Here is a 21075-nt window from a genome sequence, read left to right as displayed (position 1 = left end):
TGGTGGCTGGTGCTTAAGTATCTGTCCTGGCTTCAGACATCTGAGTTTGAGTCCAAGGAATATTTCTGCTGTCAGAGGGGCAGCTTTTGGGGACTACTGAAAGCAAACTGTGTGGTAACTTCACTGGACCCAGTAATGGTTTAAAGCGGGCTTATAGTGCTTATTTTGCCATGGATCAGTGTTTCTGCAACTTTAAGATGCTTGGACTTCAATTCCCAGAATTCCCCAGCAACCACCGGCCAGAGAATTGTGGGAGTTGAACTTTACAGATCTTAAAATGGTTGAGGTTGAGAAACACTGCTTATATAGATAAAGGCAAGCACATACAGACGGATATTTATCTCCTGCATTCCCCAGACATTCTGCTCTTCCTTTTTCTCTCTCTCTCTCTTTCCCTCCATTCGCGTAGTCTCTCCCCCCCCCCCCCCGCCGCCCGTTTCGTCCTTCACCTCATTTCCCCCTTCAGCCTTCCGGCTGTCACTGCTCCTCCTTTCCCCTCGTCGTGGGTCGTCGACTTCGCTTTCTTCTAGGTGGGCCTTGCCTTTCACCCTGTGGTCATAGTCTGACGGCCATTCTGGACATGCACCTATTAAAAGTTTGTTTATTTTACTTTAGGCCAGGGGTCTTCAAACTTGGCCCTTTTATGACTTGTGGACTTCAACTCCCAGAATTCCTCAGCCAGCAAAGCTGGCTGAGGAATTCTGGGAGTTGAAGTCCACAAGTCATAAAAGGGCCAAGTCTGAAGACCCCTGCTTTAGGCATCTGAGGGTCGTGTCCCATTTCACTTATGTGGGTTCGACCTACAGCCTGCGCTCCGCATATAAAGCCTCGGGGAAGTCCTTTCCGGCTGGAATAACGCTTGGTTTTAAGTCGCGTGGTAATACGTAGCTTAATGTCTAACGCAGGGGTAGGCAACCTCGGCTCTTTTATGACTCATGGACTTCAACTCCCAGAATTCCTGAGCCAGCTTGGCTGGCTCAGGAATTCTGGGAGTTGAAGTCCATGAGTCATAAAAGAGCCGAGGTTGCCTACCCCTGGTCTAACGAAAGAATTAGGGATAGATACTCTTCAGGAAGCTTCAAATAGCGCCTTGTTAGGATTTATTTTGCTCTTTCTCCTGTCGCAACCCGCGTTCGACTTTTAGAAAAAGGCGTTCGCTTCGGAACGTTTGCTCGGAACGACCCCGCGTGGCCGAACATTAGAACGAAGCGGAAGAAAGGAAGAAAGGAAAGGAAGAAAAGATTTACGGCAGACTACACGGCTGAGTTCTATTTACCGGTCTTTCTCCTCGCTGTCGCCTTTTAGTATGCAAGCAAAAGGGGCTTCAAATATACCGGGACAGGCGATATATTTGCCCTCGTTTCCATAGCAGATAGAAAAGCGTCCTTTCAGAATTTCTTTCACAAATACTTCATCTCTTCCACGATCTCTAAAATCTGTTCTCTGGCTTTTCTCAATAGTACCAACGAACCGCAAACAGCAAATTTCACCCGCAGCTCTTGCCTTAATTTCTATTACCTACACCAGGGGTTTTCAAACTTGGCTCTTTTGTGACTTGTGGACTTCAATTCCCAGAATTCCTCAGCCAGGCATGCTGGCTGAGGAATTCTGGGAGTTGAAGTCCACAAGTCATAAAAGGGCCAAGTTTGAAGACCCCTGACCTACACGCTCCTCAAAATTTACTTCATAGGATGGTCTGCCGGGATGTGTGTCACTTTGTTCTAAATATATGTATTTTCTACCTAAAATACCACAACTTCCGAGGGCAATGCAGATCACCACCCAATCTGGTATCAAACATAAAATTCGGCCTCCTTAAAACCTAACCCATAACTTAAAATCGGGCTGCTTTTACTTTTCCATCATGTAACATATCTAGTATATTTTTAGATTAACACTATTGTTTACTCCTGACTCATACAGAAGAAAATCGGCAGGATATCTATAACAATTGAATTAATTGAATGCTTTTTCTTCTGAGCAGGACCTGACCCAAAAGAACAGCTTTTGTGGTTTAAAATGTACAAGGGTGTTTACTATTTATCACATGATTCATCTCTTAATAAAACAAGCGTATTTACATTTTGAGTTCCCGTGATGTAGTACAGTAAAATAAAGCTAACGGGATGAATATACTCTAATATCTTAAAATGCCAAAGTCGTCCCCTTGTGGTTAAGGTGATTAAAGCAGTTGCTGCTTTTTTGACGTATATAATACAAACAGAGGGAGGGAGGGGGAGAGAGAAAGATACTATAGGACACAAGTTTATTTGCATATATGGTAAAAGCAATAGATAATGAACTGCCTATTTTCATGATAGGTGCTTTATATGGAGACTGTCATTTCTACTGATCGTTATTCAACTAGCTCAGTTGTGATTGCAGATGCTATTAAATTTTTCAGCCCATTTCCACACAAATAGGTTATTTCAGTTTGTTTAACAAAATTATGTCAAGCAAGAAAGATTTAAACTATATTCAGACAAAAATACTTATATGACTTTTTTCAGTTGTAAATAAAAATATTTATCTTTTGTCTCTGAAATAGCAATATGGGAATTTTACCTGTTGTATTTTTATATTTGCTATTTGTATTTGCAGATAAATTCTGTGTTGTACTGCTAGGTGGCAGACGTTAGCTAATTTTTACCAGTTTTGAAAGAACTGAACAGTACTGAATCTGCTTAGTACTTGATTAGAATGCCAAGGCTGTAGCCTAGACAAAGATTTCCAAACTTTGAAACCTGTTGTTAATATTATAATCCTGTAATCCCTGATAAAGAGAACACTACTTAATTAGTGCAGAGAGCAGGGGGAAATGTACACATAGAAATGAGCTGCTAGCAAAACTAAAAAAACGGCAGTGACCTTTCTTTCTTTCTTTCTTTCTTTCTTTCTTTCTTTCTTTCTTTCTTTCTTTCTTTCTTTCTTTCTTTCTTTCTTTCTTTCTTTCTTTCTTTCTTTCTCTCACAGAACCCCATCAACTTAAGATTCTACAGAACATAATTTGAAAAAAATGTGGTCTAGACTAGGTTATAAGGTTATTTATAAGTTAAAAAATATACACTATAAGAAGCAAAGGCAGTTTCTCTTAAGTTCTGTTCCTTAGAAAATAATCAGGAATCAAACTTAACCACCCTGAAGATCTTATCATTTTATTAGCATTTTATTGTATGTGTGTGAGATATAAATAAACTACCATTATTTGGAGTTTAAAGAACAAACTGTTTCTTAGCTCACGTTTTACCCTAATAAATTCCATTACACTTACACTTACATTTACACTTACACGTAGACTCCTTACTTGTTACCTTCTGGGAGAAGGCTTCATGGTATCCAAAGCAAAACATCCAAATTCAGTCACAGTTTTGCTCCATATAGTATCAGCCTTGTGAACTCTCAAGCTTCCTCTTTCAGCTATGTATTCAAGATGGACAGTGATTATATGTATTTATATGTAGGGTGTAGGTATTTACATATGTATGTATATAGCATGTATGTGTACACTTTTGAGAGCAGGCAACAGAATTTCATTTTTAATGTGTGCCAGTGTGCCCATAGTAAAAAATGACAATAGTTATCTTTCTTTTCAGTTACTAAAATGGTTTGAAGAGTTTTGAGAAAGTTGTTGCTTTTCGTTCTGATTTTTATTTTTATTTTCTTTCAGATGTCCATGAATGAGAAAGATCACTTGCTTGTTATTGATAATACAATCAGAACTTTGAATAAAATATCATCTGAAATGAATACACTTATTGGTAATTTCTAATGCCAAGTCAGAATAAAGATACGAAATGAAGAATGATATGAATATGAATTTTTACTTACTTTAAATTGGAGGTCCCAAAACACTTCAGCTCATTAAACCATTTATTATAAAAATTTAATAAATACTACTACTACTGCTACTACTACTACTACTACTACTAATAATAATAATAATAATAATAATAATAATAATAATAATAATAATAATGGATAATACTGTCAAGTCTTAGGGATTGATACTGATCACTTTGGAGAACTCTGCTCTGAATGTATATTAGTTTTTTTAAAACTACATATTTTTCAAATGTATGAGAGTAGAAGCTGTAGATTATATGTTCTGTTGCTGAAACTGTGCTTTTAAAACTTGCTAAGTCAATATTTTTATATAATGAACACAGTGGTGGGATTCAAATATGTGAACAATCGATTCTCTGTGTGGATACCTCTTCCGGAAGTCCGTTCTGGGCCTGGGCAACAAAAAATTAGCTACCAGTTCTGATGAACTGGTGCAAACTGGCTGAATTCCACCACTGAATGAACACATATAAACACACATACATACACACACACACACACACACACAGAGAGAGAGAGAGAGAGAGAGAGAGAGAGAGAGAGAGAAACAGTTTTAACGCAGTTTATGACGGCATTCTGGTTCTAGATTAGGCTGAGATACACCAATTTTCCAGAAGCTACTGAATTGCTGAATTGTTTCTGTGGTTGAGCAAGGATTTGCATCTAGGCCGCCAATGTCTAGAATCACTGCATCTTGCTTGTGGTTCCAGAAAGGCAGCAGAAAACATTACTTAATGCAAACACTGCTTGCGATGATAGCATTAAGGAATGGGAGAGGGGATGTTTAGTTAAATTTGTCTTCAGCTGCTTCAAAGCATAACTCATATTTGCTGAAATTGTGGGCCCTTCCAGTCCATTTTGCAGCTTAGTGTCAGGAATTTATACATAAATCCTATGATAATGCGCTAAACCATGGCACTGGTGTTGTTAGCACAAATGGTTAATTCTGAAATCAAGAATACTGTATGATCTGTACCCAGTTTGTGTAAATCAAATCAAGACAAAATCAAATGTTGCCTTACAGTAAAAACTGAACTCCTGCTTTGTGATCTTCTTCTGAACTTCAGTCATCCTGTTCAAGCAGATGTTTCAAGAGAAGATGAGGAAAAGAGTCAAGAAGAGTTCAAAAATAAAAACTGACTATCATTTTTGCTAGTATCTCTCCAGTAGTTTTGTTGTCTAAAACATCAATATTTAAAATGTTTAAGCGAAAGGGAATTTTACTGATTTCTTAATGGTCTCGTATCATAATGTCCTTTAAAATATTTCTCTGAATATGTTTCTAATTGAGTATCAGAAGTCAGAAGTAAAGTCTTTAGTTACTAAAATATTGATATATAAGCTAGGATGTTTTTGGCATTTTCTTATTCTTTTTACCAACATTTTACATGAAAGTGAGCGTGTATTGTGTAAGAGCAGAGAAAAAGAGAGAAAAAGATTTTTTTTTTAAAAAAAAGTCTTTATTCCTCGGTTTAAGATATTTCTGTATTGTGAAAAAGACCCAGCATATATTATAGCAAAATATTTTTATGAACATAAAAGCCATGCCTATTTTCAGATTATATAAACAACAGTATACATTTCTTGCATATTTGTTTAAATCTAATAAATATTATATTATTTCAATAAGAATTATAACATATTTTGACTTGTTATATTCTTAACTTGGAATGTTTAGCTGTTAAAACAATTGTGTATTAAATAAAATTGATTTATATAAATGCAGTTGTTGACAGGTAAATTTCATAATTATTTTCCTGGGGGGAAAAAAGCAAACTAGCAACATATAATCAATTTCATCAAAATATTTTCTGCTGGGGCGAAGGGGGCTCACTGATCATTCATTTGAAATATCAGATTATTTCTTGCTTGGGACAACATGTTCAAAGCACTGAAGTCTTGCAATAATGGGTTCCCTTCCCTTTCTTACTCCTTTGCTCAGAATTTTTAATTCTTTTTCCCCCCCAATCATAGCTTAGTATGAGATTGGTTTTAGTCATATTTTATTTAATATACAAAGCTTCAAACTTGCTTTATTCCATAATTAATTTTAATCACATTTAATAGTGATTTTTAAATTTCATCTAAATGAATAAACTGGAGACAAATACCTCCAAACATTGTATCTTAGACACATAAGAACAAGTCTGTGGCTCCTTGTGTTTTTCTGACACCACAGTATGCTTTGGTATGATGTTCAAATGTTTTTGTTTTGGATAAGGTAAGAATATACAAGCTTTACACTGCAGCAGGGAGATCCAACCACTCTTCTATAATCAAAATTTAAAATGTTAATATTCCGCTCCTGTACAAGAAGAATATAATGAACAGTTGTTGACTAAAAGGTTTGCTTAAGTCACTAAAATATTTTTTCATGAAATCTACCCATTCTACTCACTCCACCATCTTTGCATTTTGTAAGATACATTATGAAATTTACACACTAATATTTTGGTGTCATTTCAGCTTCTTTAGTAGTATAAAATATAAGAATAGTTCTTCAGTTTAACTTGGGCACCAAGATATAATATGTTAATGATCAAAAAATACAATCCAGACAAATTGCAATGGCAGTTTAATAGAAGTATACGTCTTGGTAGGTCAGACTGGCAATTATCTAAAATTAGATAATTTTAGATAACAACAGACTGACAGAGTTGGACAGGACTTTGGTGGTCTTCTACTCCAACCTCCTGCTTAGAGGGTTTCCTATACCCAATCTGAATGAAAACCATATTCAGTGATTGGTACAGAAATTAATTTACATTTCATAGTTTCAAGAACAATAAGAAATAAAAAACATTTATATCATATGTACTGTATTATGAGAAATCATAACATACAATAGCTTTGAAAGACACAAATGAAGACTTCAAGAGAAACAATTAGTTCTTTAAAAATGTTTAAGTAGAAAATGACCACACACACACAAAAATCCTTTTGACACTTTCTGACTGCAATTAATTGGTGCCATCATATATGGAACTCAATAAACAAATGTTTTCACTAAGAACAAACATTAGCATACATGCTGGGTTTAATAACATCAGGAAATATCTGTTAAGTTATTCTTGAATGAATCTGTTACTAAATCTTTATATGGAAAAGATATCTAGAACTATTGTTTAGAAGACTTCTTCATCTTGAAGAAAAATATTCAATAATAATATGACACAGTCTACAGAGTATATTTCAATCAACAGATATCACACATAATTTTTTTCAGTGAAAAATGAATGTGATTAATAGCTTTCATACAAAAGGAGGGGGGAAGAGATAATACAATAATAACATTCATAGTGTAATATTAGAAAAAACAAATAAGAAATTATCTCAGTTCATCCAGCACAAATTGGTAACTCCTCTAATCTGAATCTCAGTTCATCCAACACAAATCAATTACTCCTCTAACTTGAAAAGACAAAGTGGAGCTTGAACTTGATCTTCATGCATTCTCTCCTCTAAAGACTACCAGCAGCATATGTTAACATACATTGCTTCTTCGAGCATCGGTCTTTTCCATCTATCAACAAAAGGGGCATCCGTTTGAAGTAATCAACAATGTCAGCCACCGAAGTGAAGTCCTGTGTGATTTGCAAAATACTTTTCAGTTACTTCCTTGACAGAAAAAAGTTCAAACAACTTCATTTTGCCTACTTTGTTATAATTTTATTTTATAGAATTATTTGGTCGAGGACAGATCAATGGATCTTTATTTAGTTACTAATATTTTTATCGAAAGTGTAAGATTGGAAGACCTGGCCCATAGAATGGCCAAGAGTTGGACATGCCTAAATGGATAACATCATTATTTTTATAGATTTGATTCTGCTTAGTTAATATATACAGATTTTGTAGAACATCTAGGGAAGAGCAATTGGACTGACATAGAAAGTCTTACATTTAATAAGCCTCCATAGTGGAAAGATTATGGAGTTAAGAGAATGATGCTACAGCATACCTCATTTCCTTTCAAGCTAGTTCCCAAGAAGTAGACTTGAGTCTCTTGTTGATAACGTATCTGGATATTGTAAACTTTGTTGTGGTAAAGCACCATTAGAACATATGGCTGCTCAACTGATTTTTTGGAGCTGTCTCTTACTAAAAATGCACCATCCTAAAAAAAAGTAACATATTAAAATGTTTTTGAGAAAAGATATCATTACAACAGTTTTAGAAGTTGAATAAATATATAAATAACTGAAATAGATTTGCACTGCATTTTTAAGCATTTAACCATTTTCTTATATACATACAGTATGTCTAGAGTTTCTCAACCTTGGCCACTTTTAAGATGTGTGGATTGCAGCTCCAAGAATGCCCCACCATCATGAAACCCACATATCTTAAATTTGCTGAGGTTGAGAAATACTGATTCATACAGACAATAACATAAATAAATAAACAATAAACAATAAATAAATAAATAAATAAATACAGACAATAACATTAATAATAATAATAATAATAATAATAATAATAATAATAATAATAATAATAAAACAATAAATAAATAAATAAATAAATAACATTCAAATCTTTACCTGGTTTATGTTCCTAAGTGCAACTTCTGCATCTGACCGGGTGATATCAGCAATATACCACTTTCGATTTTGTTGACCCTGATGATCAGTCAGCCAAATGAAAAAAGAAATGGAAAAATATGTTTATGATCATAAACATGTATGTGGAGTTTTGAAATGTATTTAGGAAAGCATACAAATCACTTAAAGACCCGAAAGTATTCATCTACTGGGAATTGATTTTGCATATGTTGCTAAATATTTATGTTTAATGTAAATAAACAAATTATATTACATCTTCTTGAAAAAGTTTTGTTTATCCTTCATGGCTTTTGGATGCTCTTCTAAAATATTTTGTGCCTGCATGTTTTTAGTTTAATAATACTTCCATGCAATTTTCCAAATTCTGTCTTAAGATAGAATTTCCAACTAGTATTTGGAACTTTTCACCCTACCCAGAGATATTTCCTTCATCTCTCCTCTCCCTGCTACATTTTTATCTTTGCTTTCTTTCTTTATTCATGTCAGAAGCATCATGATTAAAGTAAGGCATACTATACAGCATAACATTTAAACTATAAAACACAAGATGAAAATATGTACAAGCTAAACAGATCTTGCCCAGAAATTAGCAACATTAATTGCATTGTGTTGCCATGAGATCCTCAAGTATACACTAATCAGGACACAAAGGACAGCTATACATATGTGTTGTTGTCTGCTTGTCATCACTGTCACAAAGGCAGAAGACACCGGATAGCCCCATTTGTTCAGAGTATCTCTGAATCTTGTTTTGTACACATGGGTTATCTAATCAACAACTTCCATATTTCCCAGCTTTTGCCAGATCTTTGTTTTTGCTTTGCTTTGTCTTTGCTTAAGGGTCTATAAAGAAATTCTGTATATTTTTTTTGTAATACAGATAGTCCTCGACTTACAACAGTTCATTTAGTGACCATTCAAACTTATATCACTGAAAACAAATGACTTATGACTATTTTTCTCACTTACAACCATTACAGCATCCCGTTGGTCACATGATCAAAATCTGGATGTTTGGCAACTGGTTCATATGTATGACAGTTGCAATATTTCAGGGTCACATGATCCCCTTTTGTGACCTTCCGACAAGCAAAGTCAATGGGGAAGCCAGATCCACCGAACAGCCAGGTTACTAACTTAACAGGTGCAGTGATTCACTTAACAACTGTGGCAAGAGAAGTCGTAAAATGGGGCAAAACTCGCTTAACAAATGTTTCACTTAGCAACATAAATTTTGGGCTCAATTGTGGTTGTAAGTCAAGGACTACCTGTATATAATACAATTTATATGATTTATAATACTTCTGCCTTGTAAGGTAATTAGATAGTATTATAACAGCAAAGAAGGAGGTAAGCAGTAGAAACAGTGGGAAAAATCTTAAGTTTAAAGAGGTGTAGTTTAAACCAAGAGAAGTGTTAGTTTGACCTGAGTTTGGATTGTGTATTCTCTTGTGCAGTCCAAACTTCTTTTTCATGTCCCTAGTCCACAATTAGACAAGTCATTCTTGTTAGATTTTTTTGCCTTTTCTAACACCAGTGGCTCCTTTTTATCAAATTTATAGTAGTCTATCAAATCCACTAAGTTAACTACTAACTACTAAGTTAAAATATTATCCAGTTGTTTTTGGATTGCTATCATTCTACACTAGCATGGAATTTGTTGTCCCCATTGCTGATTCCCATTGTCTGTGTTTTAGTCTCCCCCTCCCCGCATGGTGGTGTTTGATAAGCAAAATGAATATGTGACTGGAGGGGCCATGTGCCTTTGGGAGAGGGCAAGTTTTGACGGGTGGCTTAAATGGGACCCTCTTGCAGATCTAGTTCCCACCTCTGCAGGCCACAGATATTATTAAAAGCTCCTACTTTATGTAGAGGAGATCCTATGACAAATCTTTTTACAAGTTTTCCTAAAAAAACATATTTTTTATTTTACTTAAATAATAAAAGTAGATTCCTTCCTGCTGGCCTTTACTGTTTACTGTTCAACTTGCCTTGATCTCTACTTATCTTACCTTATCCTATGTCCATATTACTGCTCTCTTGATTTCGTATGGACCAGCTGGGTCTGAGTTTCTATTAAATAAATCACTTACGTGTTCCACCATTTAACTTTTCTTGATGATATTTGTATATACCTTATATGTTTGTTCCCCTCTTTCATTATCAGCTTTAGGAAATTCTGCATGTGGTTTACTGGGAATTGGTAATGGTGGTCTGCCATCTGCTGGGATCTTGGAAAAAGTTCTGGAGAGGTTACCTTTAGGAACATTAAATGTGTTTAGAAATTAAAATTAGTATACTGAATTCATACTGAGATGTAGTTAAGGAATCTATTTCAAGTGAACTATATGTACTTCATATTGACACCAAGATTTAGATTAATGCTGTTTTGCTGTAGCTTAAATCTGGTATGCAAACTGATTAAAAACAGACTATATCACCCACAAATGTTTACACCCAAATACATTGAAAATTCCCAAAAATTTCCATTTGTAAAATCCACTACAGATATTCTCTTTCACTATAATGTATATAGAGATGTTACTCCTCTAATTGGTGCTAGGAGAGTAGAAGCAACTAAGACAAATAGATGATGATATTCTGTGGTAAATCATGTACAGTACTAACTGGTCATATAGTACATGGTAGGTTATTTGTTGATCTTGGCCTTCACTGGTCCATGTGCATCTCCCTACTTTTATTACTCTACCCTAAATTATGATTCATCATTCTTTATATTTGTAAAATATTCCCCCCACACACATTTTAAAGGGTCACCTTAATTGCTCATATATTTAATATGTATATTTATTACCCTGTATAGTAGTTATATAGGCTTAAACTGAAGAAAGTAGGGAAAAGCACTAGGCCACTCAGGTATGAATTAAATCATATCCCTGTTGAATATACAGTAGAGGTGACAAATAGATTTAAGGTATTAGATCTGATAGACAGAGTGCCTGAAGAACTATGGACAGAGGTTCGCAACATTGTACAAGAGGTAGCAACCAAAACCATCCCAAAGAAAAAGAAATGCAAGAAAGCAAAATGGCTGTCTGAGGAAGCTTTGCAAATAGCTGAGGAAAGGAGGGAAGCCAAAGGCACGGGAGAAAAAGAAAGATACGCCCAATTGAATGCAGAATTCCAGAGAATAGCTAGAAGAGATAAGAATGCCTTCTTAAATGAACAGTGCAAAGAAATAGAAGAAAACAATAGAATAGGGAGGAGCAGAGATCTTTTCAAATTGGAGAGATGAAGGGAACGTTTCATGCAAAAATGGGCATGATAAAGGACAAAAATGGCAGGGACCTAACAGAGGCAGAAGAGATCAAGAAGAGGTGGCAAAATTACCCAGAAGAACTATACAAGAATGAGCTTAATGTCCCTGATAATCACAATGAGGTGGTCACTGACCTTGAGCCAGACATCCTAGAATGTGAAGTGAAGTGGGCCTTAGAAAAGCTGAGCAACAACAAAGCTAGTGGAAGTGACAGTATTCCAGCTGAGCTATTCAAAATCTTAAAAGACAATGCAGTAAAAGTGCTACACTCAATTTGCCAGCAAATTTGGAAAACTCAACAGTGGCCACAGAATTGGAAAAGATCAGTTTACATTCCAATTCCAAAGAAAGGCAGTGCCAAAGAATGTTCAAACTATCGCACCATTGCACTCATTTCTCATGCTAGTAAAGTCATGCTTAGAATCCTACAAGCTAGACTTCAGCAGTATGTGGATCGAGAACTACCAGAAGTACAGGCAGGATTTCGAAGAGGCAGAGGGACTAGAGATCAAATTGCCAACATACGCTGGATCATGGAGAAAGCTAGAGAGTTCCAGAAAAACATCTACTTCTGCTTCATTGACTATGCTAAAGCCTTTGATTGTGTGGATCATAACAAACTGTGGCAAGTTCTTAAAGAGATGGGAATACCAGACCATCTTATTTGTCTCTTGAGAAACCTATATGTGGGCCAAGAAGCAACAGTGAGAACTGGACACGGAACCACTGATTGGTTCAAAATTGAGAAAGGAGTCCGGCAAGGCTGTATACTGTCGCCCTGCCTATTTAACTTATATGCAGAGCACATCATGAGAAAGGCAGGGCTAGATGAATCAAAAGTTGGAATTAAGATTGCCGGGAGAAATATCAACAACCTAAGATATGCAGATGATACCACTCTAATGGCAGAAAGTGAAGAAGAAATAAAGAGCCTCTTGTTGTGGGTGAAGAAGGAGAGTGCAAAACTTGGGTTGAAACTTAACATTAAGAAAACCAAGATCATGGCATCCGGCCCTCTCAATTCCTGGCAAATAGATGGGGAAGAAATGGAGGTAGTGACAGATTTTATTTTCCTAGGCTCCAAGATCACTGCAGATGGGGACTGTAGCCAAGAAATTAAAAGACGCTTGCTCCTAGGGAGGAAAGCCATGGCAAATCTAGACAGCACACTAAAAAGCAGAGACATCACCCTGTCAACAAAAGTGCGTATAGTCAAGGCTATGGTCTTCCCAGTTGCAATGTATGGCAGTGAAAGTTGGACCATAAGAAAGGCTGAGCGCCAAAGAATCGAGGCCTTTGAACTATGGTGCTGGAGAAGACTCCTGTGAGTCCCTTGGACTGCAAGGCGATCAAACCGGTCAGTCCTAGAGGAGATCAACCCTGACTGCTCTTTAGAAGGCCAGATCCTGAAGCTAAAACTCAAATACTTTGGCCACCTAATGAGAAGGAAGGACTCACTGGAGAAGAGTCTAATGCTGGGAAAGATTGAGGGCAATAGAAGAAGGGGACGATAGAGAATGAGGTGGCTGGATGGAGTCACTGAAGCAGTAGGTGTGAGCTTAAATGGACTCCAGAAGATGGAAGGCCTGGAGGAACATTGTCCATAGGGTCGTGATGGGTCGGACATGACTTTGCAGCTAACAACAACAACAACAACATAGTAGTTATACATATCTCCATCTCTTTATAGTTATATCACTAGTTCAAATCTAGAACAAAAGGAAATATATGAAGTTGTGCCTGATTTGCAAGTATGGGAAACTACAAAAAAGAATGGTGAACAATGTTGCGTAAGTTTTACATTTCTCTTTTTATTTCATGTCTTTAATTTATTGGTCATATTCCTTTGTAGTGACACACAGATCATTGATGCTTTGATGCTTTATAAATTTGCTTTAACACAAATACATTATGGTTCTCCAACTGATAAGATTTAATGAGATACTAGATTTCAATATCAGTAGAAATACAAGCTCAAGAAATAAAGTATTTCTAAAATACATACTTGGCAGAAGACGGGGTGGTAATGATGCACTTGAGGGAATGCTATAATGAAAACAAAGACTGATTAGGATACACGAATGAATACTGATAGTCTCTTAATCTCCAGCTATATAAGCAGTAGTGTTATCAAGAAGTTAACTTTTGCTGCCCCCTTTTTTATAGTCTTCATTATATGTAAACCAGAGATTGCCTTTATTCTAATCCTTTATTCTAGAATTCTTGCCAGTAACAATATTTACAATACTTCTATAAAAATAATGTAGCTTTAGAATAATCTAAAGCAAATTCTAATGCTGATAGTACCTTAGGAGCTTTACATGGGTCTGCAGCATGTCAAAAAGATAAGTGATGTTTTAATGGAATACATTACCACTTCAGTTTTAGGTAATACACATTCCTCTTATAATAACTGAAATAACTTAGAGACTTGATTGGCAATCAGTTGGTTAAGCTTTTTTAAACTCATTCATTTATCCAATTTCCTGAGGAACTGTGCAAAGCCAGGCACAGCATAAAGGCCTTTCCAATCTACCAACATTGACTGAAGTGACCTCAGAAGAAAGAGGAGAATTGCCACAACATTGTGTCCCCAATCCCAACCCACTTAGAAAGATATCATGATTAATAGTACCAAAGGTCCCTGAAAGTTCAGAAGGGTCATCCTGTTCTTAGTAGAGATCATCCAGAAATACAATAAATTCTGCTTCAATACTATATCTAAATATGAAATCCAACTGAAATGGGTTCAGATATATCCTGAACTCTCTGAAGCTATGTCCTGAACTTTTCCTAAAAATCAACGATTTTCCCTAAATGGGCAGGTTGAGCACATGACCAAAATTGCCCAATTTCTGGTCCAAAGATTGGGTCCAGCATTGGTTTCTTAAGCAGAGAATGAAGATGAACCATTGCTACCTTCTTAAGCAAAGATGGGATCACCATTTTACTGGAATAGAATAGAATAGAATAGAATAGAATAGAATAGAATAGAATAGAATAGAATAGAATAGAATAGAATAGAATAGAATAGAATAGAATAGAATAGAATAGAATAGAATAGAATAGAATAGAATAGAATAGAATAGAATAGAATAGAATAGAATAGGGCCTTGGAGGTCTACTAGTCCAGCCCCCTGCTCAAGCAGGAGAATTTTACCATTCCAGACAAGTGGCTGTCCAGTCTCCTCTTAAAAGCCTCCAGTGATGGAGTGCCCATGATCTCTGAAGACAAGCCGTTCCACTGGTTAATTGTCTTGATTTTATTTCCAAAATAAGGATATAGCCTCTATTTTTCAAATTGCTATTGTTCCAGAGAGAACATTTATAATGCGAATAAATATTAAAATTATACTTCCATTAGACACTTGTCAAATGTGCTCTGATGTTTTTAATAAAGAAGTACAGTAGATCTATGTCTAAAACAAGCATCAAACCTTTCCATAAAAACATAGAGGGAGGCTGTATCTTCCTTTCCTGCTCCTATTCCTATTCCTCCTATTCTTCCTCTATGTTCTTTATAGAAACAAGGACATAATTAGCAGTCTCAGACTGATGCTAAAATATTTTAATTTGCTTGTTAATTTTATAAACATATAATAAATTATTATAAACTTATCTATTTGCCTGTTGGATTTCCATTGCAGTGAAACATCTTTAGATTAAAAATATTAAATATGTTATTATGAAAGTTTCTTTTTTCAAGTTTTATTAATTTTTTAATATTTACATTCAAATATTTGTGAAGCAATATGGTGGTTGGGTAATCAAAAGTAAACAATATCAAATAACAAGTTATTTGTAAATAGCTCAGGTTACATCAACAAGGATTCCCTCTCCAATTCCCTTAGTTATAACATAGTCAAATTAGTCAAATTAATACGTTTCTAATTGTGACCTAGTCAATTAAAAGAATTTTCAATATATTTTCACTAATACATATCAATATCCCGCTTTTAGGTTTTACCTAATTGCAATACAGTAAAATAATCTAGAGTAGCCTATGATAAATGGAAGAAAACTTACTTTTTGGGTAACCCACATTTTCCTATTTCAATAAAGAGTAATTATCCTGTCTACAAAACTTACATTGTTCATTTCAAAACATTCTTATTTTTTTACCAATAACGTCAATTTATCATCTTAACAATTCACCAATTATAGCGAAATATCTTATATTATACCTTTCCAAATTCTATAATATGTATCGATTCCAATAGCCAACTTTCCTTTAAAAGTTAAATACAAGATGAGTTTTTGTCTATATCATTACAACTAATATATTCTATATGTCATTTTAACCCTTTATTAATTGTTAAAATACTATCTTTTGTTATATCATTCCAAATTCTATAATATAGTTCAGAGTTATATGCTAGAAGCTTAATTTTGTTTTCCCTTACAGATCTAAAACCTAAATGTAAAATCAGTTATATTTTTTAGAGATTCCCCTTAATCCATTAAAAGATATTTTAAAACTCTACCCTTAGGAATCCCTAAAAAGAGACAAGTTCGATTCTTTAAATCTAACTCTTGCCTTCCTTTTGTGCCAATCAGGCTTCCCTTTTGGCATCTTTAAATTCTCAAATGTATCTCTCTTTCTTCCTACACCCCTTATTTGAATCCAGGGAGACCATCCAAATAACAATTTTGCAAAGAAAGTGTCCCCTTTGTAACCATTAAAATTTTGCTTTAATAGTTCAGTTTTTGATGTTTGATGTAATATAGTTGTCTTTTTCTTCTTCCAATTCCATCTGGGTTAGATAGAAAATAGTAGTTGGTGTTATGGTTGTCATTTGATTAGCTGAATCCTCAACATAGTGTATTTGAAGGCCTTTAATATCTTCACTCCTAATGTTGCTTTCTTTGGGTGCTATTGCTTTTTGAGTTGTAAGTTTTGTAGTTGATGTTGAAATTTGGACTTTAAGGTTCTCTGTAGGTTGCATTTGTTGTTCTTTGAAATCTCCTATTTTAGTGTTAGTTTCTACTTCTTCTGTTTGCTTTTGGATTGTCAGTTCCTCGTTTAAGGTCAGATTTTGATTTGGTGGCTTTAAGTTGTCAGATTTATCTTGCAGTTTGGCTTTAATTTGCTCTGTCATTGCCAAAATCATGTTCAGTATCAGTTTGTAATTAAGTGGTGGGATATATTCATCCATTTCATTGTTGTTTACAGCTAAATATTCCATGGAGGCTATTTTAATAAGAGTCAATGATTTTCCATCTCCAAAAGAATTGTTTTCAGTGCCAGGTGTTCCCACACTTATCTTTGAAAGTAATGTCAAGGACAGCTCTGTTATTCAGTTAGCTCTCACAATAGGAAAAAGGTTTTCTTGCTGTACCAAGTTTCGCCAGAAGATGTTATCAATAGCATATAAAATGAAATGTAAATTTTCCCCCCAAATTAATGTAAAACTTTTGTAGTATTAGTCCATTCTTTTTTTCATTAATTCACAGCTTGAAGAGAAAATCGGGTAGTAGATCCCCACCAAAAAGTAGGAGCTTTTTAGTAAGTAGAAATAAGATTGCTTAATTTCTTTGCTGAGTTACTTGATTTTTTTTAAGGCTTTAAGGCTTTAAAAGTTATTCCCCAAGTATATAATCGCTGTTCTTTCAAAAAAAATGGGGAGGAAATTTTCAGAAGAGTCCCACAAAAAGATGATTAGGGGAATAAGAAAGGTAAAGTCTCACCCAGGTCCTCCAGATTGCTTCTTAGTGCTAGGTAGTGCTTTTGGCTTTCGGCAGGGAGGGGCTTAATGATCGGCCAACTTCATGGCCGGTCTCTTCTTCAGGCCAAAGGAGCTGCTCCGGATTCAAGTGGAGGGCTGCTGCCCTTCCGCAATCACAGGGATGGCCTCCTCACAGTGGTCGCTCCTCCAGGACGACTTTCGACCCTTTACAGGGTCCTCCAAGGAAGAAAGATCAGACGGCAGGGAGCAGACTCTTCCTGAACGTCCGGAAGCGCCATGCGCTTCTTAACTATTAAAATGAATACTAATATAGAGTACTAGCATACTATGTCATTATTAAGAGAATATTATTCATAGAATTAAATGATGAATAATAATTGCAGCATAATTAATTGTATACTTTGGGCTTACAGTTCATTCAACCAACCTTTCTGTGTGTAGATCAGGCTTCATTTTGGGTGGAAAAGGAATTATATTAGACTTAGTTGTTCTGGAAGGAAAGGTGTTGAAGGGCTGAGCTGATGGCTGTGGAACTGGCCTTTGGAGAATATCTACAAAGAACAGCAAAAACAAACAATTGACAAAAACATTTCACTGGCTGTGAAAAAGGCCAATTTCATGCTAAGGATCACTGGGAAAGGGGATTGAAAATAAAAATGCTAACACTGTAATGCTCTTATCAAATCTGTAGTACATCTTTGCTTAGAATACTGCTTATGGGCCTGGTAGTCTGGTAGCCATCTTTGGCTACTGAGAAGGGCAACCAAAATTATCTGAGAGCTCAAAGACCTCCTCTATAAGAAAAGGCTACAACATGTGGGACTTTTTAGCTTGGAACATAGGCAGCTGAGAGGAGACACAAGTTTATTTATTTATTTTATTTTATTTTAATTCCATTTATATCCCGCCCTTCTCCGAAGACTCAGGGCGGCTTACAAGCTTAGCAGTAGCCTTCATTCTATGTATATGCCTGCTTGTTAGGGCTTTCACACACACCCCAAGCAGCATCATTACAAAGTCAGCTTATTGCCCCCAACAATCTGGGTCCTCATTTTACCTACCTCGGAAGGATGGAAGGCTGAGTCAACCTTGAGCCTGGTGGGACTCGAACCTGCACTGATTGCAGGCAGCTGGTGTCACTTAAGGAGGCATTAGCCCACTGCTCCACCAAGTTAGGGATATAAAGTCCAACAGCATGGAGAATCTGAATAGGGAAGTTTTGTCACTACCACAAAACATTTGTCCCAAACCCATAAAATAGAGCTGATTGAAAGAAGATTTAAAACACCCAAAATGAAGTACTTTTTTTACATCAGGCACAGTTAACTTGTGGAATGAATAACCGCAAATATAGAAATCGCCTTTCTTTGAATGGTCTTAAAAAGAAATTGGAAAAATTATTGGAGGACAGGTTTATTAGGAGCTATTGGTCTAGGAAGGTTCAAGTTTAACTGTCTCTTAGGGACAGCCTGCCTCCAAATAGAATTTGCAGGGGAACAGTGGTAAGAGCGAGGAATATATCCACCTCCTGCTGTTGAGCACCCTAAAGCAGAGGTCCCCAACCTTTTGGGCACCAGGGACCAGTTCTGTGAAGAGAAGTTTTTCTGCAGACCGGAGGGGGCATGGTTTTGTGTGCTGCCTGCATCCTCTGGATAGGGCTTTCCTTGTTTCTGTGGACTGGTTGCTGGCATGCCGCGGCCAGGTACTGGTCCACAGACCAAGGATTGTGGACCCCTGCCTTAAAGATATCAGGTTCATTACTGTGAAAAACAAAATGCTGAACTAAGCTGGGTTTGCCCTGATCCAGCAGGACTCTTTTTTTACATTCTTATGCATTCACAGTAGCTATATTATATACTGTAGCAAAATAATTGTGCAAGGACAGTAAGTCCTATTCACGTCTTCCATCTAATAAGATTTCTAATAAGTTGAGTCCCTATTGCATAGCCACCACTCACTTCAAATTTGCTCATTAATTTCAAACCAAGTTGAGTTGGCTAGCATTCTTAGCATATACTATTGTTAGCAATGTAATGGCTAACCAATGAAAGTGGTTCAGTGCAAATTGCTTATTTCCCATAGAAAGTTTTTTCAACACCTTCTCCAGAGCTCTTTTTTTTTCTTGAAAAGTGGTTGGTCTCATTCTTTACTGTTAATTTTTAACATAAAATAGATTCACTGGGTATGACAATAGTAAAGTAAATATAAAACATTACGTACTGTCAGATTCCATCTGAAAGAAATATAACATAAATTAACATTAGTGTTGCCAGTTTTTTATTGATTAACTGCATTGGTTTATTCAGAATATCAACATAATCTGTACAAAACTTACAGAAATCAAAAGAATGTAACATAGGTACAGTATATATGTGTGCATATACATACATTGCATACATACACACATACATACGAATGACATAATAGGAATTATCTTAAAAGAGATAAGAAATCTTTTAAGGTAGTAATATTTGTCTCTCCTTGTCCTACTCCTACTACTCCTCTTCCTTCCTCCCTCCCTCAGTAATTATCATAATAACCAACAATTTGCCAGAAATGAGACATCAATTCAATAAATCATCGCATCTGTAATTAAAACTATATAAAGTAATTTAATGAAGCATAGTTTTAGGTCTAGCTATGTTTTACTAAAGGTGATTTTTGAAAAGTTTTATTTAGGGACTAAGAAAGAATAGATATCTAAGATCAGTCTTCCTCTTTTTAAAACCCTTTTGGCATCCAATTGATTGGGATGTCATTGTTTTCAAAAGTTAACTGGAGAATGAACAAACACAGTGACCCAAAGTTATTCTGCCGAGAAACTATTTCTGTGGCAATATAAGAGAAGATACTTCCAAACAGACACCAGCTTTGCCCCAACATGCTCTGAAGCATTTCTGTTGCCCATTTCACTGACCTCTATTGTCCCATTTAGCCAACCATCATTCCCTCCAACTAGCCCAGGTGGCAGCATGAAAAATGGCAGCCAGACAACCATCTGCTCCCATTCTCACTCTTCCCTCATTGCATCTGTTTATAGTGGGGGGACGGGGGGGAGGAAAAAGGTGTCTCCTATGCATGGTAGCAGCAGAGTCACCCCAGAAGACTCAGGAACTTGAGAGAAAATCACCAAGGTGCTAATGGAGCCTTGACTGCAGTGTGGAGGAGCAATCCTGAGTAGCAGGAAGATGGGAATCCCTGCCAATTGGAACCCATCTGTCAAAGAAACACCACAAAGCTGTCTTTTGTAGGATTTTCCTTTGTAGAGAGCCAAGGAGAGGGGCCTGATACAAATACAGTATTCAGAAGCTGTTGACTAAAGGATGGAAGAGTTCCTTAAATCCTGGGATGAGAGATAGTATACAGGTAGTCCTCAACTTATAACAGTTTATTTAGTGACCATTCAAAGTTACAACAGCACTGGGGGGAAAAAGTGACATGACCATTTTCACAGTTACAACCTTTGCCACCACCCCATGATTATGTGATCAAAATTCAGATGCTGGGCAACTGGTTCATACTTATGATCGTTGCACCATACTGGGGGGGGGTGTGAGAATGTCACCTGATCACCTTTTGCAACCTCCTGACCAGCAAAGTCAATGGGGAAGCCAGATTCACTTAACAATCAGGTTACTGACTTATCAGCTACAGTGATTCACTTAACAACTGTGGCAAGAAATGTGAAATGAGGCAAAAT

General features: G+C 36.1%; 1 protein-coding gene across 1 annotated transcript in view; it reads right to left on the bottom strand.

Moving 5' to 3' along the window:
* Window positions 1–5339: 5339 nt before the first annotated feature.
* The window catches only part of LCP2 (lymphocyte cytosolic protein 2), a 51945-nt gene continuing 36209 nt past the window's right edge, over window positions 5340–21075 (bottom strand). The window contains exons 15-21 of the mRNA XM_083351108.1: window positions 19596–19608; window positions 17803–17926; window positions 13694–13734; window positions 10544–10665; window positions 8388–8465; window positions 7805–7960; window positions 5340–7427 (exon numbers count right to left, since the gene is read on the bottom strand). Of these exons, the coding sequence (XP_083207234.1) occupies window positions 7305–7427; window positions 7805–7960; window positions 8388–8465; window positions 10544–10665; window positions 13694–13734; window positions 17803–17926; window positions 19596–19608 (657 nt within the window). The 3' untranslated portion in view covers window positions 5340–7304. The remainder of the gene's footprint in view (window positions 7428–7804; window positions 7961–8387; window positions 8466–10543; window positions 10666–13693; window positions 13735–17802; window positions 17927–19595; window positions 19609–21075) is intronic.

This window comes from Vipera ursinii, assembly GCF_947247035.1.
Source record: "Vipera ursinii genome assembly, chromosome: 2".
NCBI lineage: Eukaryota > Metazoa > Chordata > Lepidosauria > Squamata > Viperidae > Vipera > Vipera ursinii.
The sequence above is the reverse complement of the archived record's forward strand: the minus strand, read 5'-3'. Positions and strand labels throughout refer to the sequence as shown.